Here is a 25,190-nt window from a genome sequence, read left to right as displayed (position 1 = left end):
TGGTGGACCCACAATAAATTTTCAAAGGAAAAAAAGGACAGAGTGCTATGGAGTAGAGAAAATTCATATGTTCTTCTATTTTAAATCATATCCAGTCTTAAATGTTGGCCCATCAATCAACAAATAAAATCATGTGTATAGTACTAGTACCTAATATCTTTAGAATAATGAGATTTTAGTGTAAGATATATATTATTGAGATGTCTTTGAATAGTAATATAAAATATTTAAACAAATATATATAATCGAAGGGTAAAATTAAAATATTTTAAACTAACATATTTATAAAATCTAGATAATAGCCATTTCAATCATTTAGTTCGGTCAAATTCTAATCAGTCTTATAACTTTTGAAATCGGAATATTAAATCATGAATTTTAGTTTTTCTTAATTATTTCATACTTATACATTACTTGTTTTTAATGAAACACATCATTTTGAGCATCCTTAAGGAGACAAGTACTTGGATGAGATAGTTAAGAAAATTAAATCTTTGATTTAATATTCCGATTTCAAACCTTATAGGACTGATTAGAATTTGGCATTAACTTAATATCTCAAAACAAGTCGACACACAGAATATAAATTTGAAGCAAATAAGACATCAAAACACTATGGATATAGTATAACACACTTTCATCCCTCACAACAAACGAGCAATCAACAATGACACATTCAAGTGGAGTCAAGGAGCCGACTGACTCCATCACCAACCCATAAGAACCGAAAAACTCCATTAAATCCAACCATTGGAGCTAACACCAACAACTTCAACGTCTCCGAATTATGTATACTAGATCCGTCGTTAACCCTCGGATATCGATTGCCGAAGTCTGCGCACCATGTGGGATTGTTTTGTGAACTTATTGCACTCGATATTTTTCCTCAATTGCCAGAACTGACATACTGTAGGGTTTGCCCATCACTACACAATTGGTGCATCTTTGTCTTTAGAATTTAATTTTGCAATAAATATTTTTAACCAACCCACTATGTGTGGTCAAGTCGACATTAATCATTTTTCACACTAGTTGTGGACTTGTGAGGATGTGTTTTTGACTCTTTTGGTGAGAGAGTAGACTTTTTCTAACAATTGGGTTTTTACCGAAACAACTAGTAACATTAAGTATTCAAATTCAGGCCAAAAAAGTCATTACCAACCATCTTTATTAGTCGATAATCTTCAATTGCAAATTAGTGCTTGTCGCTTTTTTTGTCATCATGAATAGAAAAGCAAAATATTAAAAAGAAATTCAGTTACAATAGTATTGTCACACACAACCACCTTAATCTAAGGAAATTAAGCTGCAATATACTTGCTAAAAGTTGGCATCATACACCATCCTGAGTAATTCAAATCATCGATAAGCAGGACCGGACGCAGAAAAATAGTTTGAGACGAGATCAAATTTCAATCTTCGGTAGTAAAGGGTGGACCAATTATTTTGCAGGCGTAGAAAAATAGTTGAGAAGAGCTAAAATTACGAGAGACATTTTCTTTAGTCGAAGAAGGAAACTTCATTGCAAGATGATGTCAAATTTTCTATTTTATACTTGTCGTGAACGCAAATCCTTCAGCTGTTCGACTTTTTTCATTCAATATTAAGGATGATGCGCGATTACCTCAGTGGAAATTCTATCAGCAATCTCTTTTGCACGCGATTTGACTTGAGGAGACAATGCCTTATTGATTGCCTGAACGAGCACATTAGCAGCTCCTGATATGCAGCTATCATCGTCTTTATCTGGGAGCACGGAACTAGCATTGAGTGGCTCAGAGGCGACACCCAGCCAGAACATTCTCTCAGCCCAATAAAATTGATCTAGGATAAACAGGCAGATAACCTGTTACAACACACCAATGAGTTTTTAGGAGATCAAGCAACTATACTCAACAAATATCTGAAGATTATGCATTTACACATGAAGAACCAAAGACTTCACAGGCAAACAAAGAACTGTCTAAAGAGGAAAGATGTTAAATGTCTCACGAAGATTACAAGAATTCATAACCATCTCTTTCTCTAGCTGCTATACTCAATGCAACGAAACTCACGCAAACATTTTTTAATGGAGTTAGCAACTTAATTACAATCATTATTCAAGCAAATTATAAAATCTGTTGTGTAATTACAACTTGCCTAGCATAAAGAAGTCAAAATGCAAGTTCCTCCCAGTTTGCCATTTAGCAAAACATATAAAGCTTAAGTGTTAATGACAAAGTTTAGCTATTTAAAACTATTGCTTTTTATGCTTTATTTGTGTGCTTAGAAGTAGTGATCGATTGCTGATTTGAAAGTAGGACCATGTCAATGATCATAGATAGGTAGGGGGGCATAAAAACCTATGTGCACAATGATTTTTTCAGGGACCATGAGCAGGTCCAACCAAGGCCACATAAAAAAAGACAACTTACCAGTTTGAAATTACGGCCACACTTTCAAGCCTTTGGAAATAAATACCAAATATTTCTAGTTTTTGCAATTGGGCTTTCCAATTTAACAGCCACCGGAAAGATGATGTGGACACCAGCATGGACAAAAGGATGTCTTCTATTATGCAATTCAGCCCAAAATTAAAATGTACAATCCTCGAATCTGCAACTTTGTGTGCTTAATTAAGCCACGTTGATTAATCCTTCTCTATCGGATTTTAGTCCTCACTGGCAACCATGTCATCTTTTCAGTACATGTAGACATCCACTTCATTTTTTTCAGAAAATTTTGAGAAGCCCCAATTGCAAACTATGTAAATATTTGGTATTTATTTGCAAAGTTTGAAAGTGAGATCCAAATTGTAACATGGTAAACTTCATCATTTACTTTGCAACTAGACGTAATTATAATACATGTTGGATATAGTGTTTTACATTTATGAAGTTGAGTTAAAAACTAGCAGTGCTTATTTTGGGGCTTTATTATTTCGTATCATGAGTTATAATTCCGGGCCAAGTATATTTATTGTATTTTAAAATAAGTCATTAATTACTAGTATTATTTGTGGTTCATTTGAAAAGTATTAACTGAAAATATTTTATAATTTAGTAATGTTTTTAACTTCTAAGTTAGGTGAGAGTGGGTATTATAAAACCACAAAGGCAAAGCATAAAAACAGGAGTAAAATAGACCTGAGAAACTCCAGCGTGCAGAGCAGCAGAGGTTGTCCCACTGACATAAGTGGTCATAATAAAAGATTAGAAACACTGTATACTCTCAGTATTTACACAACAGTAATAAGCTTGGAAGAGAAGTAAAAATCAACCAAGAAATATCACCTTCCACCATGATGAATAACAGCAGCACATTTGGGAAATAGCAAGTTGTATGGTATTTCACTGTTCAAAAGAAGAATTGATATCATCAGCTTCAAAAGGCATTTAACTGCCCAAGGAAAGAAAAAAAGGAAACCAATAAAATCTGCAGGATAACAATCATGTATTATAAAGCTCTGTGAACAAAGATATAGTAGATCAACAATACCAATCTACTGTATGAAGCAAAACTTATAACAGATTCAATGTCTAGAAGTCATACAATTAAATTCATAATTCGTACCATTCAGCTAGTAGAATAACAGCCAAAGCATAAAATATTCAGGCAAGCAAGAATGTCATTTTGAGGTATTGATCAATTTATATTCTAGAACATTTCTGCAAGTACTCACCCAGTAAAGCAAAACAGTCGGCCATCAAAAAGGCTTATCTGGATTTCACTAGATTGCACTTGCTCTGAAGCGGATTGTGGTCTCTGAGAAAGCAAATTGATTGCAGTATCTAAAGGTCCATAGCCAGCCGAGAACAAAATGAATCTATGGCTTGAAATACTTAGAACATTTCTAAGGACCCGTAAGAAAATCTGAGGACTTTGGAAGTAACCCATGCTGCAGGAAAGCAACTCATTAGAATGAAATAAATCGCCATATGCATGATAGGTGTGTACTATCAACTTAGTAAATAGTGTGTACTATCAACTCAGTAAATAGTGTGTACAGCAGATTCCGAGTACCTCTATTGGTGATAAAAGATTAATCACTATCTAAAGTCGGATTACTAATAAACTATTCATCTCTTATTTCCAGAATTTAGAAACATTAAACTGACTTTGGAAGTAACCCATGCTGCAGGAAAGCAACTCATTAGAATGAAATAAATCGCCATATGTATGATAGGTGTGTGCTATCAACTTAGTAAATATAATGTGCAACACATTACAAGTACCACTCTCGGTGTACTATCAACTTAGTAAATAGTGTGTACTATCAACTCAGTAAATAGTGTGTACAGCGGATTCCAAGTACCTCTCTTGGTGATAAACGATTAATCACTATCTAAAGTCGGATTACTAATAAACAATTCATCTCTTATTTCCAGAATTTAGAAACATTAAACTGACTTAATAAAACAACCATAATAAGTCGATTGGTTACTAACAAACCCAGAAGGCACTGTTTCTCAATTCTAAATAAACATATAAACATAAAGAACAAATGTTGAGCTCATAAAATCATGATAAGTACCTGAATTCTAACTTATAATCGTATGTCAGTTGAGATGCATAATTTTTATTAGGAAAATAACATGTAAATTTTTTCTTTAAGAAATTATAGTGCCAACAAATACAGATAGATATGTAAAGAAGGAAGTTAACTACGCATGGCATTTTTTAACTGAATGCCACCAGTTGATAATCAAGAACGGAAGAAATTGGCATCTAAGTACAGACTTACCTACCAACAGAACTAAGACTTATGAAAATAAGGTGATCTTCTGAAGAATCCAGGAAAGTCTTCAATTTTGCATGACTTGGACACCAATTTTTCCCATCATTCAATTGCCTACTGGAAATCAAAGATGAGATTTCTGCACATCTGGCACAAGAGAACTGCCATTCAGCAGGTAGAAACCAAAAGCCACAAACCCAAACTGCAGATGGCCAGTAACCTATGATGGTGCAAGAATGTCACTGAATTGTATTAACCAAGCTCCCAATCATGATAATCACTATGTTCCTGGTTTGATCTAACCAGATATACATTCCTCCAAATCAGTCTTTGCATGCATCACTTTTTAGGCTCTCACATGTAGTAAATCCATATATGAGGAAACCAAAAGCATGAATATAAAGTTGAAAACGTTTTAATGACTTCTAGCTCAAGGCACCTAAACAGCCAGCAATGTAGGCATCAAGATAGTTTATTAATTTGAATAGGAGGAAATGCAGATGGCCAGTAACCTATGATGGTGCAAAAATATCCAGAGACTAATACAGCAGATGAATAGAAGACAAAGAAACTGTTATTTTTACTGCAATGAAACAACAAAAACATTTATTAGAAAATTACCAGGGCATTCAACAACTTCTTGACTGAATCCATATCTGCTAATCCAAGATGGGAAAAGAGACAGGTAACTCTAGAGCCAACCAAATATAGGTATTTAGAAAATAATATGACAAGAGCTTTGCAAAAAAAAATGATAGTGAAACAAGAAAATATCAACTCTTCAAATATCCCAACGAAGAAATAAACGTAAAATGGGTCAACTGATGCTTGTTGGCAACTTGGCATATCTGCAAAAGCATATTCTCGTGTTCAAACCTGCTGAGCTGGTAAACTAAAGAAAAGCAATCAAACACCAAATATCTAACATTTGTTACTGTTAGGAGCCCCTAGAGAACATGAACCGAGATCATGGGTGGAACATATATTCTTACAGTAGCAGGGGAGATGAAGGTCTATCATGCCATGTCGGTACGTCCGTTACAGGATCCTGGTTTATATCAGATGGATTTTGTATTAGTAAAGAAACATTAGTCTTATTTCATATATGTAGATCACATATTACATAATTTACATGAGATTTTTAATGGCTCCTCTAACTACCGTAAAGGGCAGGAAGTTAAATTCAGATCCAGGCTTCTCCACTTCCCCCAATCTTCAGTGAAAAGTGGCCACATCCAGTGGATGACATCTTCCCACCCAATCTACGATAAAAAGGTAGTGTAAAAGAACCAAAAATAACATAAAATATTGCAGTACAAGAAAACAAAAAAATATGGAAGCTAGATTTGATTGGAATTCACATTTGAAAGACTGTAAAACGCATTGCAGTACACTGTACAAGTGTATAAAAACCATGAGGCTAAAAAAACTATGATTACATACCTTACCGGTCGGAGCTTCTCGAAGATATTTGTACAGAAGAGGAAGTTCATTCCTAAACTGGCGTTCGAAAGAAGTGGGTGCACTAGCTTGCATAAAAGGAAAAGGCAATCATTAAGTTATTGGAACTCTTCATTTTGATAAAACGAAAGAGTAGCTAAAAGTCCAGTGTATTATACTCCCTCCGTTCTCTCATAGTTGAGTCATTTTCCCATTTCGGGAAGTTCCCTCATAGTTGAGTCATTTTCATAGTAACTTTTTTCTCTTTCTTACTTTACTCTCTTACTTTATTCTCTCTCCCTTTTCTCTCTCTCACTTTTTTATCTATTTATTTAACACATTCAACATCCCTTTCTTAAACTTCGTGCTGTAAAGTTTCGCCTCGACTATGAGGGAACGGAAGGAGTATTAACAAACTACTCATTTTATTGTCTTTCCCAAGAAAAACATCTAAGAACTTACATATGAAACCAAACATACACCTAGTAAATTTTCTAAGAAAATCCTTCTAGCCAAACAAATTTTCATTTCCATGTGAACTCCAAGAATAATGGGGTAAAAATCTAAAATTCATAGTGATGGTAACTATAGAATTTTATATTCCTCTAAATGCAACAAGCATCTCAAATTTTGAATATCTAACATTTAAAAAATGCCCGATTTGAATCCTAGCGAAATTTGTATTCCTTGAAACCCGACATACATATTTAATTGACTTCAACGATTCAACCACAAAAAAAAGTAAATGGTTTATAATTTGACAAAATCTATACCTGTATGGAACAACATAAGGAGCAGCAACAACACATCGGAAATGAAAAAGTTCGGCAAGACTCCAGCCTTCCTATAAATGTGCAAAGAAAGAGAACCGTTACCTTGGATATAATTCATGTGTGACATAAACAACACAATATGTCTATCGAATAATTCCTTCTCAGAATTGGATTCTTCTGTTTTGGCTAGTTTTTCCTTCACTATTTTGTTTGGTCCTGTTGAATCTATACAATAAGAAAATAAGTATTGCATGAGAAAATGAAACGCATCGAGTACTATATAATTTGAGATTGACATTAATAAACCATAAACCTTTGGGCTCATTAAGCAATGTCGTAATGTCATTGATCAAAAAGTGAAGGAAAATAGTGCTTCATTTTTTATATTAGGTACTCAGAATAACAGATTGATCAGCAGCATTACTGCATTGCCTAATGAGCTCAAAGGTTTATTAATGTCAATCTCAAATTATATAATACTCGATGCGTTTCATTTTCTCATGCAATACTTATTTTTCATATTGTATAGATTCAACAAGACCAAACAAAATAATGAAGGAAAAACTAGCCAAATCAGAAGAGTCCAAATCCAAGAGGAATTATTCGATAGCCAGATTGAGTTGTTTATGTCACGCATGAATCATATCCAAGGTAACGGTTATCATTTTTTTTATAGTAAAAACACATTGGTTTTCATCTTTTACTTGAACTAACTAATTTGACAACATTATAGGTATTGCTTGTTGATCTTTCTTTTGTAATAAGAAATCACTCGGTAGAACTATGTCCTCTAACTACTACAACTTGCCAAAACTAAAAAATGCACCGACAACTTTTTTCAAAACTATCCTTCGTTCCTGACTCTTGTTTATTATTCTTCACAGCTCATCATAAACACGACCAAAGTCCTCACTTAAAAGACGCATCAGTTATGTCCTAATAAGTTTACAGTTATTTGCAATAAATATGCCACTCAGCAAACTTCATACAAGCTATACATTGCCAACGTTTGAAGATTAACGGTACTATATCTATATGCACATATATGTGATTAACAAAATATGATTATTAAGAATGCACATAAATTTGCTCAGAAGTCACCAGGGCAAAGAAATTTATGAAGATAAGATCGCCATCCATTACTGGGTCCTCTCTATATATCCTTTCAACAACTGAAACACATTCTTGTCTGTGTTTTCTTGTAATCTCTTTCTTCTGTCGTGGAAAAGACTCATCAATAGAGCCTGTAATATAGATCAAATATTAGAGAAGATCATATAGCAAAGCATGCCAATTTAGATGACTACAATATATATAGAATGAATATGGATGTGCAAACTGTTTATGGAAACCCATATTCTTGAATTCCTACTGAAGAATGCCGCGGCAAAGAAAAAATTTATACTAGGAAAAGAGACCTCCATGATCATGGTTTTGATAGAAAGACAAAACAGGCGGTGAAGAAATTGAGAAGTATGAAATTTGCTTTGCTCCCAAGTGACCTTTCATGTTCTGAAAACCAGAAGAATTAACAATTATGATAACACAACGAAACTGTCAATGCTAATGAAACACTATAATTCAAATCTAAAAAATGTGATGTAAGAATGATGCTTAAAAATACTTAAATTAACTGTTAATTTAACCTCAACTCTTTTATGCATACAACATATGATAGGCATGAATAGGCTTTGGACTTCACGTTCCAAAAGGAATTCTGATGTGAGTCTAGCAACGGAAGGGGCACACAGCCCAGGATACAATAAAAAACTATCGATCGATTACACACAACTCACTTAAACAACTAATATCCAATGTAACTCGCAAGGAATTCCAACAAATCTACAATGAATTACTGTCGAACCAAATTCCAAATTCCCTATTTATGAACTATGAGATCTGTAATACCTTCCTTACTCCCACCAAAATTTTCCAGACAAATAATGACTAAACCAACCCCCAAAATGCAAGAATTCCAAGTAACTTCCAAGAAAAATGTCTGCTATCCTGATCAGCACATTGAATACACTAACAATTCCAAATAAGCATATGCATAGATGTGTATGCACTTCATTTACAGGTTTAAACAGAAGCGACAGGTATCATCAAACTTAACTGCAACAGAAATGTATGTAAATGCACTTCATTTACAAGTTTAAACAGCAGCCATTAAAATTAACTGCAACAGACAAGCAGAAATAAGCAAATTAAACTACAATCAAAAGTCCCCAACCTCGTGCGCGGAATGGGTTACAAATGCGACTTCGTAGCGCTTTTGATCGGAAGCGAAAGCCGCAGCAATAGCCTGAGATTGAAATAATCATAAACAAGGAGCTGGTTTTTACAGCAATACGAATATGAGAAGAGAAATTAGAGGGTTACAGCAATGGGATAAACGTCGCCTTTTGTACCAAATGCCATGAACACAGCGATTGGCTTCGTCCTCATCGTTCAGCTTCGCCGATTTTCTGCTCCAGCAACTAAATTTTTTAATGACATGAATTTTATAGTACCAAAAATAAGGGATGTCAATCGGGTCAGCCCGTCGGGTTTTGGGCCAGTCCTAGTCGGGTTGCGGGTTAATCGGGTTGTAATTTCTTTTCGGGTATAAAGGTTCAACCCTAACCCTGAAAGCTCGGGATTCGGGCTAGCTCAGCGGGTTAATCGGGTTGCTTCCGATAAGATTAACATGCGATCGATCCAATAAATAATGATGAGAATTAATAATATTCATAAAATGTAAAATATTTAATTATGATAAATTTGAGATATATGCTTAAACTCAATTATAAACATGATCAAATACTAATATTAGAGATATTTCATGAAATTTTAATGCATGTTTTAGAAATTTAAATCTTTTTTTAGTGAATTTGAAGTTTTTAATTTATTTATCAATTATTATAATAATAAAAAATTAATATATAATTTGTATATTTAATATAAAATTGAAAGTTATTATTTTAGTTATCTATATTATAAAATTAATCAATGAAGTGTCGAATTAGGAGTTAAAAATAGAATAATAGAAATTTTATAAGGTTTTCGGGTCAGCCCATCGAATTTTCGGGTCTGGCCTTAACGGGTTGCGAGCTAATCGGGTTTCAGTTTTATTGGGCTATAATTTTTCAGCCGTAATCCTATAAAATTTGACGGACGATTCGAGCCAATATACGGGTTTCGAGCTACACTGACATCCATAACCAAAAATAACATCAATTGCTCGTTTGGTGGCTAAGCTATCAAAAGTGAGCCCATGTTAAATAAAATGGGCCTACTAGGCCCGCGTGAAAAAACACTGTGCAACCCAATAAATAAAGCCATCATAAATGGGGAGGCGGATGATTCCAGCTGCCACTTTTCCGCCGAAACAACATCCGAAAAGAAATCATTATATATAATAGAACAAAGGGAGCAGTAGAAAGTGAGTAGAAAAAAATTAGGGACAAGTTGATCTTACTTTTGTATAATACCTAATCTATCCCAACTAAGTTGAGTCGTATTCCTTTCTGGAATGTCCAAATGAGTCATTTCTTTTTGATAAAAAAATAAAACATTCAATCACTCTTAATTCATTTTATTACCTACTATACTATCTATTTATCGTTCATACTTTATTCCCCTCTACTTTTCAACACAATGTCTTAATCTCCAAGTCCAAAAATTTTGACTTAACTTAATTGAGATGAGATGGATAGAATATTAATTTTATAGTGTAATGAACGATCTTGGCAAAAATAAAAAATTTTACTTATGAATAAACTCAAATTATTGGATAGATATTTGAAGCTACCAAATACTTTTATTCCAACTGAAAACAAATTTCACAATTATATATCCATAAAATATACTACTAATAGTACTAAATCTTCTTTAAACACAAAAAAATTATTAATTCAACAAACACTTCAACTAAAACTAGAATTTCCAATATAAATAGAAATATTTGTAACGACACGGGTTTTAATGCACAATTGGTAATGTAAGAAAAAAAAATTGATAAAGTAAGATAGATGAAAAGTAAAATAAGTAAAGTAAGAGATATGAAGAAAAAAATAGTGAAAGTAGAGTTAGTGGATTGTAGGGTTCATAGCCTAAAATATAAAGATTATAAAGTTTTTATTTTTAAGAAATTACCCAAAATGAAAATAGTTGGTATTTTTAAAAAACATAATAATTATTTAGTATAATCCAGAGATCTAACAACAAGGTCTAACTAAGTAAAATAAAGTCAGTGGTCTAATATAAGCGAAATAAATTTAGTAAAATATAGAATTAATTATATAAAAAAAATATTAGTAAAAAATAAACGAGACATTTATTAATGGATATATGAAAATGGAAAAATGAACAATTGTTAGACGAGTAATAAATTTGCACGAAAATTCAAACTCCATCGCCTTTTTTGCGGTCTGTTTCCCGCCCACGCTGAACATATAACACTTCTCTCACACACTTCGCACCACCGTTTCTCTCTCCAAACGCCGCCGGCGCCGCCGCAATGGAATCGGATGCATCTATCCTCTCCAAACTCCAATCTCCATCGCCATCCGACTTCCACCGCCTCTTCACGGCCTATCTCCACCCTTTCACTCCATTCCTCGCTCCAACCGCCGCAGACGTCAAAAAGCCGGCCAAATCATCGAAATCCAAACCCAAAATCGAGCTCCCTGCCATCCGCCCTCTGGCCAAACAGTTCATTTCATTCATACACAAGGCCCTCTCTCTCATCCCCAAGCGTCTCTGCGAGTCACCTCAAATCCCCCAATATTCCGCCACGGAATTGTTCGACAGCTATCGCCTCTGCATCGATTGTCTCGAAGTGATTGCTTCCGAGCTCTCTGGGAAACCGCATTCTGTTCAAGTCCAGAGGATACGGTATGTTCATTGTCTGGAGAATTGGTGTTTGTTTGAAGAAGCGGAAGCCGAGGGTTTAGTTGTGCTGGAGAGGCTAAATGCGATTGCCGGAGGTGAATTGAAAGCCAAGTCGCGGAAATTGAAGGCGCGTTTGGTTCCTGAGTTGAAGAAGGAGGAGGAAGCGGATCGAGAACTTGCTGCTATAATTCTGGAGGTCGTTGTGACCTTAGTGAAATGTGTATCGAAGAGGAGGAGCAAAATTGAAGCTGATTACCGGAGAGTCATTTCTTTAGTGAACGAATCCGAGTCTTGTTTCAAGTATGATTTAAGCTTGCTTACGCGAGGTCTTGGATATCTTTTTGTTAGTTGTATGTTTGCCTGAATTGGTATTGAATTGTTAAGATTACGAAGCTGATTAGATTTGTTTGCGCTATTTAGGATATTGGACGCCAAGGACTATGAGAAATTCCATCATTTCTTGGAGACAAACCTTCATATAATCACTGTATATTTAGTAGCAGAAATAAAATTATTCAGTGTGGACTTGATACGTGAGTTCTCCGCAGTCGCCTTCAATGAGTACAAGAAATCATGTGCTCATGATCAAATATATAAGGTGGGAACTCTCCAGAACATAAGATCATTAAAACTCAATGACTTCTGGTTAATCCTGTTCTGCTATTAATGCTTTCTTTTCTCTTTCTTTATTTTGGCTCAGGTTGCACTTAAGATTTGTCATTCTCTTTTCTCTCAGAGAGATGAGCTGTCCGCTGACATCATACTTGATGTGTTAAAACACGTCCTAGATTTTATGGCTGCGGAATGCAAGGTAGTTTAGCATGATAGGTGCATTTACAGTACATATATAGAATACCATTTGATGGATATGTGCTTTTCCTGACATGCTTTGAATACGTCTATGAATGTGTTGTGTGTATGAGAATCCTGTTTTATGCTACTTTATCTGATGGTCATGAGGGCTGTCTTTAAACATATTACTCCAAAATATTGTTGGTACATGAGTGACAACTCTCAATATTGAAAAGGCAGAGCCTCTGTATTTGGTACCATGGAAATGGAATGTGCAAGATGATACTGACTGCTAGTTTACAGGGTTTCCTTTGGACCATAAAATCACTAATCCGTGCGGCCCCATTAGTTTAGATTTATCTCAAACCAATATGCACACCTCATTAATATGACTTAATTGAATCTATTGCACCTGCAAGGAGCAATTTCTCTGTCAGACTAGAAATATATAATGTGTTGAAATTCTGCCTGTATGCATGGTACTAACATGGTGATCTGTGCAACAAACGAGGAGGTCAAGATTTCCAGGGCAAACACATGTTCCATGTATAAGCAAGTCTGTCAATGGAATCTTCAAGCTAATTGCTATTAACTTTAGCCTTTTTGTTTAATAGTCCTTAATGTAGTCAAGACAGTATCCCACTCTGATCATGTAAAAGCCAACCAGAGAGATTGAAGGCATGACTGAATTCTTTGTATAATTATTGTTTTAAGTGTTGACACTAGGACTCATGCGTCAATTTGGATAACCCTCACCCTGAAGTTTGTTCAAGCTTCTGAGCCTATAACTCTGCTCCGGGGAGTAGCTTTGCATTAGGGATACTTTTGATGATGTTTAGTGATCTTATTCTCTCATTCGCTTCCGGCACAATTTGGTTACCCTTTTAGCTATATGTGTTGCTATTACAAGTTAAGTAACTAAATATTTCAAAGTTTGAATATGCAGGATGGAGCCGAAAAATTAGCTCCAGGTTTTCTGGAACTTGTGTGTTACTGTGCAAATAAAAGTGCAACTGTTGTTTTAAGTGATCCAGTTGCTCAATATCTTTATAGATTAGCAAGGTTTTTTCATCAGGTACACTTCGCTCAAAAGTTGGGTGCTTGTCATTTATTGGACTACATTAAATCTTAACCTTATTATCCATAATTTGACAAGGGCGAATGTGTTCTTTTTCTGAAGGATTTCCTCTTCATCAGTTCTATTCTCACTCTTTACGCAAGTGGATTGTTAGGAAGCTCATCAAACCAGTTGAAAGGGGAAGACGCTGGAAAAGGTGGAGCTTCTCTTCCGTTTTTTCTCAATAACACAGAGAGGCTTCAACAAGTGGCTCTTTCTATCACTTGTTTGAACGATCATTTTGATACTGCTGGCAAAGAAAAAAGTTCCTGTGAACAAGCAATTTCACATTTACCATACCGGGAAGCGCTCAAATTTTTTTGTTTGAAACTAGCGGAGTCTATTTTTGTAAATAGGAAGGAAATTTTCTCCAAGGCAGAGATTGCATCCTGCTGGGAAAATTTAAGTGGCATCCATGACGCATTTCGTCAATATTGCTATATCTTCCTCTATTGTCTCAGGTACTTTATGTTATATATGCCGTATGAGAATACTTGCTCTTTTACAGACAATATACTTCTTAACTGGGAAGTAACATTTTTGTGCGTGACCGTATTCTTAACTTACTGAGATAGAATTTCATGGCAATGACCTTTTCCTTTATGGATGCAGTGATACCGAAAGAGAGAAAGAGACATCTGGAGACAATCACAAAGTAATATCGGTTGTAGTTGTGGCAGCTCTAATGCTCTCATTCAAAACAAACCAAAACATCAAGGTCCTGATTTCATCATAAAGTAACAGAGGGTGGTTATTGTCAGCACAAATTTTATTCTAATAACTATATTTTACTATCAAAATATTGAAATTTTGCATGGTGTTTGCAGGAGAGTACTCTATCAGTAAAGCATGTTATTTCTGCACAGTGGATCCCAAATAAGAGGCTTAAGTATCTATATGTTTCTCTAAATAACATAGCAGTAATATTGAAGAGTAAAAAGCGTCTGAAAGAGGTATTCAATAGTTTTTTCATCACTTCTCATACAGTTCGATTTTGTTTCCTAGTTTGCTGAGGTAAGTATTTGATTTCACCTATATAACACCGATACGCCACCCTGTTGCCGTATCGCGTATCGGATACGTATCCGATACCGATACGCGACGGATACACCGTCGATACGTATCCTGGGCGTATCCGCGAGCTGGGCCGTATTGGGCCGGGAAACCTCAGATTCGATACGTATCCTTCGGCGTATCCGCGAGCTGGGCCGTATTGGGCCTTCATCCTCCTCTATCTGCAAAGATCTGAGGTTCTCCTCTTCGAAATCAACGTCCATCTCTGTCGAAGAACTTCGCAACTTTCAATTTACGAACTTCAATCCGATTTGGGAACAAAATCGACAGTTAATCGGATATGAAGAAGAAGAAGAAGAAAGGGGAGGCGCCGCTATTGCCTCAACTAGGGATTGAAGAAAATTGGAAATGGGAGAATGAATTGGGCAAGAAGTAGTCACGATGGAAAAGGAGTATATTTGGGGCTCATTTTTTGGGCCAATTTATTACTCCATTAACTTTGTCTAATTTTGTAACTATAAATAAATATTTTGATCAATATTATTGGTAATATGGATAAGTATAACCAAAAAATCGATGTGGTGTAATCGACCATAAAAGAAATTGACTTTAGCTTTTAATATTTTGTAATTTTATTATTTTTATTTGTATAATAACATTAGAATATCTATTTTGTAATTTATTATGCACTATTATTATTTATTAAAAAAATAGTTAAAACGTATCCGCGTATCGGGTTGTTTGGGAAAGAGCCGTATCCGCGTATCCGTATCCTTCAGATACTGATACGCGTATCCGTATCCGTGCCGCATAGGATTTCACACTAAGGAAATTTCAATTAGTATATATAACTTGAATGATTACTGTCATAGCATATTTTTAAATATTAATTATCAATTTAGTCATTCAACTATTGCTTTTTTAGGAGAGTTATTTTGTTTGAATTTCTCAGATTTTGTTAGCTAAATTGATTAAGTTTTAATGTTAGTAATATTGTTCCCTAGAGATCAAATAAATACTCCCTGCGTCCCACCAAAGATGACCCACCCAATTTCCTTTTTGGTTTGTCCCAACCAAGATGACCCATTACTTAAAATAGAAACACTTTTGTCTCTACTTTATTTCATCTCTCTTACTTTATTCTCTCCACTGAACACACAAAATAAAGTTACATAAAATCCGGTGCCGCCCAAAAAAGGGGTCATCTTCCCCCCTTCCTTGAGAGGAGGGAGTAGGTAATTGCCTGTAAACATGAACTTTGGTTGGTTTGCAATCACATGTAGTAATTATAGCACTACCTTTGAATTTTGAAGTTTAAGTCATTCATTAAACTTATGGTAAGAAGAGCACACCATGTCCGTCAAACTTACCCAAATTAGTCAATGGTAATGCTTGTGGTAATAAGAATACACCATGTCTATCAAACTTATCCAAAATTATGCGTTGAACTTAGCCAAAACGAAACAACTTTATTTTGCCACACACATCAGATCCATTTTACCAGAAACTCAATTGATTACTAAAAATCACAACTGCCAAAACCTTATGGCTAAGTTTCGGCAAACCTCCATATCCGGCAATAAAATAAAATGAATTGCTTCTTCATTTTTAGGTTGATTGCTGACTTGCTTGTGCATGTTTCAATATATTAGCCCAATTTTTTGCCTCCTTATTTTGGTAGATGCCATAGTACAAGAAATTGCTCCACATCCTGTTTTCTTCCCCACCTTCTCTATTAATAAAAATGAATAGAAGTGTGACATATAACGTGGAGGTAACCCTCTCAACTACACATTTGGATAAGGAATTCAATATAAGAAAAGTGAAATGATCAGTTGATTATGTGGAATAAGTCAGGTATATCTAGTCTAAAAGTCCATTTGCCATTTGGGAAGTCAAAAGAGTAGCTTTTTAAAATTTTAATATTCACACACACATACTGGATGATCACTAGAGTGCATCCGTTAGTGACTTTATCAATGCCAGGGGTCTTTTCCTGAAACTCTCATAGAAATGTACTTACCAGAACACTAGTTTTGTTTTATGCTTGTCAGGAAAAAATATTTATATTTCATGCTTAATCATAATACTCCCTATCACTTAATCTGTTATTGGATATAAAGATCTTGAAACATGCAGTTTTCTTATGTATCCTGAGTATTCGCTAACAACATGCCATATTTCTTTGCAGGCTTTTAAAGCTTTAAAAATGTGCTGTAAAGCTTTATGGAATTATATTGTAGATCTTTGTCAAATAGAGATGACCAAATCACAAATATCTGAGGACTACATGTCAGAAAAGTCTATTCCAGATCTTGTCATGGAGGCATCTGATAAAGTGGCTTTTCTACTGCAACTTAATGAAGAGTGCAATTTCAAGGTCAATGGGATAATTAGAGAAAGTATTATATGCTGGTCCAATTCAGAGAATTTGATTGCAACGCTACCAGCTCCTGTGTCTTTGATAAAGGAATGGGTAAAGGTAACGTTTTACTTTTCATTGCCTGCTTTAGCATTATTTGGAAGACAACTTGATCTGATTTTGACATGATTCCCAGATACAATATAAACTTTCGGACGACAACGAGCATGAAGTAATGCTGTATCCATTGCTTTCATCTTCTAAAGAGATATCTAAAAGGGCACTTGGAAAATTATTGGAAGAGGTTTCTTTCTACCCTCTTACCCCCAGACTTACACGTGCTAAGTCTTAATCCACTGTAATATGTACCTTGAAATCGTCCTCTTCTATTCACATCTCTTTTGTGGAATTTGTAGGAGCTTTTTGCATACAATGAAAAGAGCTACTTGAATCCAAGATACAGTGTCAAAATGAAAATGAAAGTAATCAATGTCCTTTTGGAAGAGATTTATATCACAAAGGAAAGTATTGTGGAGAAGTGCAGAGTTCTTATTCAAAAGGCAAAATCACTAAGAGCTCTAGGATTAGAACAACTAGATAAGGGCATCCAGTGTCTATCCGATGCAGTTTCAACATTGGTGAGCTATATGCTACAATCTTGTTGTTCATTGTTTATTTGATTCCTTATAATGTTTATCTGTTGACAAGAAGTTCTTTAATGACAGAAGTTAACATATGTCTCAAGAAGAAGATGCAGTTCTCAGGCTGATAATCTCCTTATACATGCTTACCTTTTGCGTGCTCTTTATACCCAGGAGGCAGCACCACAGTCAATGTTTTTATCACCTGGAAGGCTAGTCTAATATATCAAACAAATAGCCACTGCAATGTTATACGAGTAGATGACTAGTAGATGATTGCAAATGGTTGTCCTAATGTTGATATTTTACTGACTTTGGTTTGACAGTGGTTTTCTTGATGACATTCATGATGCATTGAATCTCCGCCTCCACCCAGATCATTGCCATGAAGATGAACAATACGAAGACATGCTGTATTTATGGTATCAAGTCATTGATTTGCTATCAATAAAGGTTAAATTTACTTGATATGTTTATGTGCCCGCTCATGTTAATGAGGTTTTTGATCTGTTTGTTGTATTGTGACTCTCTTATATGTTTCCTGCTCCAGGGTTACTTAGAAATTCACCCCAGGTTGTATGATGTCGTGATCAAGTTGTTTAACAAGAAGAACATTCAGTTCGCGAAAACACTGGCTGAGCTCTGGAAAAATAAGAGGCTTAGTCATGCTCTCTGTGCTTCACCTGTAAATCATATGTTTATCAGCACATTCTCTAAGCACCAGAGTCAACTTTGCAACTCTTCCATATTTTGGACCAAGTGTATGGAGGAGCTGAAGCCTCTTGTTGTTGGTTTCCATCACATCAATAATGAGATTAAGCAAGCAGCTTCTGATTTCATTTCCAGTGTAAGCTCTTTTAGTAAATCAATGATCATCTGTTATACACGCAAGCTTAACAACATTTTCTGTTTTTATCCCTTTTGATTTTCTTAGGTTTCAATAACCAGTTGTTCGAGCTTTCTTTCATCAAATCTATACTATGGCTTGTCTGCAAGACTGATATCAAGTGGACAAATGATTGAGGTAACTCAAAATTAAGTTACTTCTTCCATTGTATTTCTTATGTCCTTTTATGTTCTCAGTGAAAATAATATTAAATGTGTGTTCTGTTCTGGGGAAGGGGGATCTGCATAAGATTAAGATTTTATGCAAGTTATATGAGAATACCTCCCTGGCAATTTTGTAAAACTAGTTATGCTTGCTGATCGTTTGCAAATAGATTTCACTATTCATATAATAGAAAGAAAGGTCATGTCAAATTTACTCTGCAGGACATGCATGTTTAAAAAGTACACTTCAAGTTGTTTTCTTGTTTCATTTTTTGATCCACTTGTGGAGTTGCACCAGAATTCCATTATCGTCTCCATTCGATTTGTTTACTTGTTATGATCAATTATAGGTTTTGTTTGTGAGAAAATTAGGTTCACTATGGGTCCCCCATACTTGATTTGATGAGACTAAATTTCTGCTGCTTCTTCCTACGATAGCTTCAAACCAGAAACAAAAATATGTAGTTTCTATAAGAATGCCATATGCCAATTCCATAATTGCGAAGCACTCAACCGAGTGGGGTAACTCAGATTGTAGATTGTATGAATTCCATATCTTTTCAGTGGTTACATTAACATGTTAGTTTCACTGAACTGCACTTCGTTCAGCATACACATTCTCCTTTAACAAAGTGTGTAACATACTATAGGCTCTTGCATATGCAAAAGAAGCCCACCGCTTACGTAGTAAACTCTTACAACAAAAATTTGAATACTCAGTGGAGAAAGTGGTGGAGACATTTGACGTGAAAGGCGAGCTCATTGACAAGATTCACTACAGTGTTCAGACCTTCAACATCAATGATTTTGTGGTGACAAAAGGTTCTTGTGATTATGAAGGCTCTGTCCTTACTCCTTGGAATGTGCTCAGTTGTTATCTTGAAAGCATATTACAGGTATTCACGTATCTATCATATTTGAAGCTTCTTTATGAAGTTACTTTGTGTAATCGGTTATTTCGTTTATTATCTTTTTGTGTAGGTTGGATTTGTTCAAGAGACTCTTGGAAATGTCTCTGAGGCTGAAATGCTTTTACAGTGGGGTAGAAATGTGGCCCAGTTTCAGAATTTGCCACTTTTTGAAATTTCTTTTTCTTGTCTGTTGGGTATGTCCTTTGATGTGCTATAATCCCTGTCCTTTCACTTATCTAAAATGTCACATGATTGTGTGGGCATCTTACTCTATGCTTATATATTTTAATCAGGAAAGCTATACCGCAAACAAAACCTTTGGAGCATATCTGAAAAAGAATTGTCCAGTGCTAAGAAAGGACTAGCAGATAATCTTAATAACATCTCCTGCAAAAAATGTTTATGCATGTGGGAAATATCTATTAATCAGCAAATTGGCGATTTAGTCTTGAGCGGTTCTTGCTGTAGTGAAGAGCCTCCCTCTCCAAAGACATTGTCTAGTGCCAAAATATTGTATAAATTAGCACTAGAAAAGCTAAATCTTTCTGACTGGGGGATTTTGTACTCTACTTCTGAAGAATCTCTTGCAAATGATAAATGTGAAAGCAAAGTTGAAGCAAGAAGATCTAGAAGGACAAAAAAAGAAGCAAAACCTGCTTCTCAGAAACAGGACACTGTGTGTGGCCATAGTCGTAGGATTACTCGGTCTGTCCATCGCTCTTTAGTTGACACCCATGTGATTGAACCAGCTGCCAAAGAAACAGGTCACTCTTCTGGTTCAGCCAATGAGCATCTGATGGGTGTTGACTCTAAAAGCTTTTCTGCTGATCTTCAAAGTGAAATCAGATCTCTTTGCAGCAAAATGAAATGCTGGCAGTGTCTTCATGTTGAAGCTGGTGACTGCTGCAATTTAAGCATATTCATATTCATGAACTGGGAGCTTGTTCACAGAAAGCTTTCTTTAAGATTACTTATGAGCCTAGGTATCATCAGATCCTTTAGTCTCTTTTATGTCCAAAGGTCTTGCCTGCAATGTTTTCTGCTTTTTTTACACAGCAGCATTTATTCTGAATTTCTTACTTGACCTCATGCATTTCCAGGAAAATTTTCTGGCATGTTTGGCCATGTTCATGAAGCGCATGAAATTCTGATGCAAAGTTTATCAGTTCTCTTCAGTAGAAATTGTTCGAAGCATTCTTCAGATTCTCTTCCTTTTCTGATTGAGTCGGTTGGGAAGTATTATCCTGAAGATGCATTGGCTGTTGAACGTGCAACCCTCCTTTACTTTATTTGCTGGTTCACTGTAAAAAGTAACTGTTACCAGGCTACCAGGTATTTAGAAACTGTTATCCATCTGATTTTATAAGGTCTTAGATAAGACACACTTTGGACTTATCTACAATGCTTGTAATGCCAATCTTGCTATGAAATGCATTCCATATATCTTTGTTACTTTGGTTTTGATCAATTCCAACAAGTTTTTATTTTGAAATGGTAACACTTTGAGCAAACGAGGGTGATGTCTGAAATATATCTCCACATTGATTTGTCCTAAATTTGTTTTAAGATCACTTTTCCATCTCAAATGATGACAATTTTTGGCTTCTCATGCTCTTGGGCTTTACTATTTCAGCATTCCGTCATCAAACAGAAACTTCTGCTGTGAGCTTTTTAGCATTGGCACAGTAAGGGTGCTATCCTTGCTGAAGTTGTCCTTTATACTGTGTCGTGATGTTCCTGTACTTCTCCAAAAAGTAAGTCACTGTACACTTTTGTTTTCCATTTAATCTTTTAAGAAGTACATCACCTCTTGGAATCTCATTTAGCTTGATTTTAATTTATTCATTTCAATATTTTTCTGTGAATGGATGGATGTTGCCTTGGATTCGAAAATGTCCTTTAAAAGGAACAGTTGGAGGTCTGTAATTTTTCTGAAATATCTAGATAGATTTATTTCATTACCAAACCCCGGTATTGACAAAAGTAAGGACAATAATCGATTTGCACAATTTAGTTAGAGTTTTTCTTTTCTACTATTTCTTAAATAAAGTTGGATGCACGTTAGATTATTAAGGAATGATTATACCTGAATAAATCATATAGCATCCAAATTTTAGTGGATGTAGATAACTCAAAGGAATTTGGTGTGTTAGACTTATCATCTAGTAAGTCATAGTGCACTTTGTTCAATTTTTATTCTAAATTTGTCCTTGTCAATTGACAAGGCAACATTTTCTTTTCCTGTAAGACTAATAAGTTGTCTGACCTCTTCTTCCCCACCTAAATTTGCCCTCTGCTTCAGGTCTCCAGGTTGCTTGCAGTCATATATGTGCTTTCAACCTCATTGGAGCAATTTTCTTTATCTTCAAATGAACAAGGTTCTGAAAGTCAGTGGGCTTCTTTCTTCCATCAATCTTCACTTGGCACTCAGCTTAACCAACAATTATTATCTGGGATAATGCAGAAGAAACAAAATCAAAGTGCTGGAGTTTCTGAGGTAATCGATCTTGTCTTCTAATTGAACAGGTTTTTGGCATATGCACTTGTTTATCATAATTTGTGTGTCAAGGGGCTGTTATTGGCTACACCACATTTTACACCACATGTACTTATGTATTAACAAAGCATTGCTCAATCATTTCTTCTTTGTCTGGTGATCAGGATCTGGACTCTGTTTTAGACATTCTGGATTTACCTCATTCCCTCAGGTAGTGTAAATAAATAAGCATTAATAATCAGTGCCTTAAAATACTTAGAATATTTGTTTCTTTAACCAGTACCTTTTTCAGGTGTGGACCTGAGCCGTGCGAGGACCTGGAAGAATTTGTGTTAGATTTTTTTCAGGGCCTTCCATCAACTCCAGTCATCTGCATTAGCTTGGTTGCAGGTGCTGATGCTAGTTTGCTTAAAGACCTCCTGCATTGCTCTCCAAAAGTTCAAGCATGGATTCTGTTATCCCATTTGAGCTCGGATAACCAACATGTTGTACTTCTTCCCGTGCATGAAATTTTGAAAGGTAGTTTGATTTAGAGGACACTGCAAACATGAAGTGCCCTGTAAGAATTTACAGCCATCTTTAGTTCTTCTGCTGAGCTTACCCTTTTTCATTCTTTTAGAAGAAGCTTCAAATGAGGAATCCGGTTCCAGCTCACTTATCTACAACTGCAAAGATTTTGTGAAGCAGTGGCAATGTCCTTGGATATCCTCTGTGATCGATGACATAGCCCCAGTATTTAGACATGTACTGGAAGGAAATTACTATTCGTCCTCAGAGTATTTCCTGGACTCTATTAGAGAAAACACATCTCTGTGGTGGACACAGAGGAACAGACTTAATGAATGCCTCTGCAAATTTTTGCAGTAAGTTCTTCATCTTATTTAAGTATATTAACATTATTATTGTCACTATGAAATCTCTTTTTTTACTGCAAAACAATGTTTTCAACTCTTAAATATTTGAGTTAAACTAAATGAAATCTGCAGCCTCAATGGATTTTGTTTCCTGCTTTCCCTTAATTGTGAATAAGTTCTTTTGGATTACTGATACAGTTAACATAATTTTATGATAACAGAATCGTTTTTATCCTCAGAAAACTATTAGTAACATGCCAAAATTTATGTGTATCAGAGATGTGGAGGACTTGTGGCTGGGTACTTGGAAATATTTGCTTCTGGGGATGTGGCCTAGCTGCAACCATCTGGACTCTATAAAGAAAAGCCTTTCCCGAGATGAGATGGATCTTTTGCAGCATGTTGTAACAAAAAAATGCTATGTTGGTCTGACATCCGAGGAAACTACTATGTTATTGTTCAACAGCATGCTTGAAATGTCTGATAGTGTTGACCAGGCTGAGTGCATCAGTGGAAAGCCAATTATCTTGGTTTTGGATACTGAGGTGCAGGTGCGTCGTTGGTTTACCAGTTTCATACGTGTTAGCTTTTTTTGAGAGGTCTGTATTGTTGTTTCAAAGTGTCACGATGATCATCACGTGTGTTCATAAACTTACTTTCTGTTCTGCTAAATGAAGATCTAAACCTTTCCCTTGCTTTTTTTTTTCTTATACATAATACATGTTAAATATGAATTTTCTGCAGATGCTTCCATGGGAGTGTCTTCCAATATTAAGAAATCAGGAGGTTTATCGAATGCCTTCCATTGGTAGCATTTTTGCAACACTTGACAGGCACTGCGAAAACCAAAAACCATTAGAGTCGAGTGATCCGGTTTTTCCTCTGATAGATCCCCTTGATTCATATTATTTGTTGAACCCAGATGGCGATCTCAGCAGAACGCAGGTTGAATTTGAGAGTTGGTTCAAAAATCAAAATATAATAGAGGTAACTAACTTGCTATTCTAAGTTTTTTAATTTCAAATTTCCTGTGTGCCATTACTCTTTCGACTAAGATTACTTTCAACTAACTTGCTATACAGGGAAAAATCGGAACTGTGCCCACAGTCGAGGAACTCTCTCTCGCCTTAAAAGACCACGACCTCTTCATCTATTTCGGTCATGGAAGTGGTACACCCAAGAAAACTAATATCTTCTTTGTTTCCATAGCTACCTCCCCAGCAATTCTCTCACAATATGATTTTGATCATCGCCTTTTTCAGGCACACAATATATCCCCGGGCACGAGATTCAGAAACTGGATGGTTGCGCTGCCACTCTACTTCTCGGATGCAGCAGCGGCTCCCTTTATCTGAGAGGATCATACTTGCCTCACGGGGCTCCCCTCTCTTACATACTGGCAGGCTCTCCTGTCATCGTAGCTAATCTGTGGGAGGTCACGGACAAAGACATCGACAGGTTTGGGAAGGCAATGCTGAACGCGTGGTTGAGGGAGCGGTCAACAGCTTCGTCTGAGTGTGCCCGATGCATGCCCACAAAATGTATTCATAGACCAAGGATTGCTTCGTTTATGGCTCAAGCTCGAGATGCTTGCAATCTTGGCTTTCTAATTGGAGCATCACCAGTTTGTTATGGTGTTCCCACAGGAATCATTAAAAGAAAAGGCAAAATTAGATAGAATATTTAACTTAGTGAATCTCTATTTCTATAAAAATGTTTTGTATATAACTCACTTCCTATTTGTACATATTCACAGGCACACTCATATGAATAGGTGGAAATTTATTGAAGAAGTTAAGTGATTGATAGGGATGGTATATCAGCAGATTATTATTAGTACTGAATATTTATTATTCTTTACTAGAAGTTGTTTACTGTATTTTTTAAAGCAGGTTGTTTATATTTTCTTTTTCAGTCACGTCTCATTTATCTTTCACTATTACTTTTGATAAATAAATTTCAGATTACACTACACTAATTTCTCTTACTCATTTTATTACTATTAAACTACATATTCCTTTAATTTTTTCTTCCTATTTTACTTTACGCATCTTAAAATTTAAGTTGAATCTGAGTAAGCCAATTAATTGTGGGCAAAGAAAATGTTAAATTCTGATTTCAAATTTTGAAAGTGAAAAGTAATC

General features: G+C 35.5%; 1 protein-coding gene and 1 pseudogene across 3 annotated transcripts; one reads left to right on the top strand and one right to left on the bottom strand.

The window, feature by feature from the left end:
* Positions 1 to 1,183: 1,183 nt before the first annotated feature.
* LOC121758964 lies at positions 1,184 to 9,403 on the bottom strand (annotated as a pseudogene).
* A 1,956-nt stretch (positions 9,404 to 11,359) lies between these two features.
* On the top strand, positions 11,360 to 24,906 carry LOC121758961 (separase-like). 3 transcript variants are annotated; one of them, XM_042154429.1, is made up of 27 exons: positions 11,360 to 12,108; positions 12,229 to 12,406; positions 12,509 to 12,619; positions 13,547 to 13,675; positions 13,781 to 14,178; positions 14,330 to 14,435; positions 14,545 to 14,670; positions 16,923 to 17,213; positions 17,290 to 17,397; positions 17,510 to 17,731; positions 17,822 to 17,946; positions 18,061 to 18,187; positions 18,285 to 18,581; positions 18,669 to 18,758; positions 19,435 to 19,680; positions 19,766 to 19,889; positions 19,989 to 20,678; positions 20,796 to 21,027; positions 21,329 to 21,449; positions 21,998 to 22,192; positions 22,357 to 22,403; positions 22,485 to 22,711; positions 22,812 to 23,055; positions 23,324 to 23,597; positions 23,791 to 24,033; positions 24,129 to 24,216; positions 24,309 to 24,906. In XM_042154429.1, exons 1-27 carry the CDS (start codon positions 11,435 to 11,437, stop codon positions 24,722 to 24,724), a joined length of 6,129 nt encoding a protein of 2,042 aa, XP_042010363.1. In that variant the 5' UTR covers positions 11,360 to 11,434; the 3' UTR covers positions 24,725 to 24,906. The 3 variants fall into 3 exon arrangements, with proteins under 3 accessions (XP_042010363.1, XP_042010364.1, XP_042010362.1); XM_042154430.1 differs by having other exon boundaries at positions 17,819 to 17,946; positions 22,815 to 23,055; XM_042154428.1 differs by having other exon boundaries at positions 17,819 to 17,946.
* The last annotated feature ends 284 nt before the right edge of the window (positions 24,907 to 25,190 follow it).

The sequence above is a fragment of the Salvia splendens genome, chromosome 12 (genome assembly GCF_004379255.2).
Source record: "Salvia splendens isolate huo1 chromosome 12, SspV2, whole genome shotgun sequence".
Taxonomy (NCBI): Eukaryota; Viridiplantae; Streptophyta; class Magnoliopsida; order Lamiales; family Lamiaceae; genus Salvia; species Salvia splendens.
The sequence above is the reverse complement of the archived record's forward strand: the minus strand, read 5'-3'. Positions and strand labels throughout refer to the sequence as shown.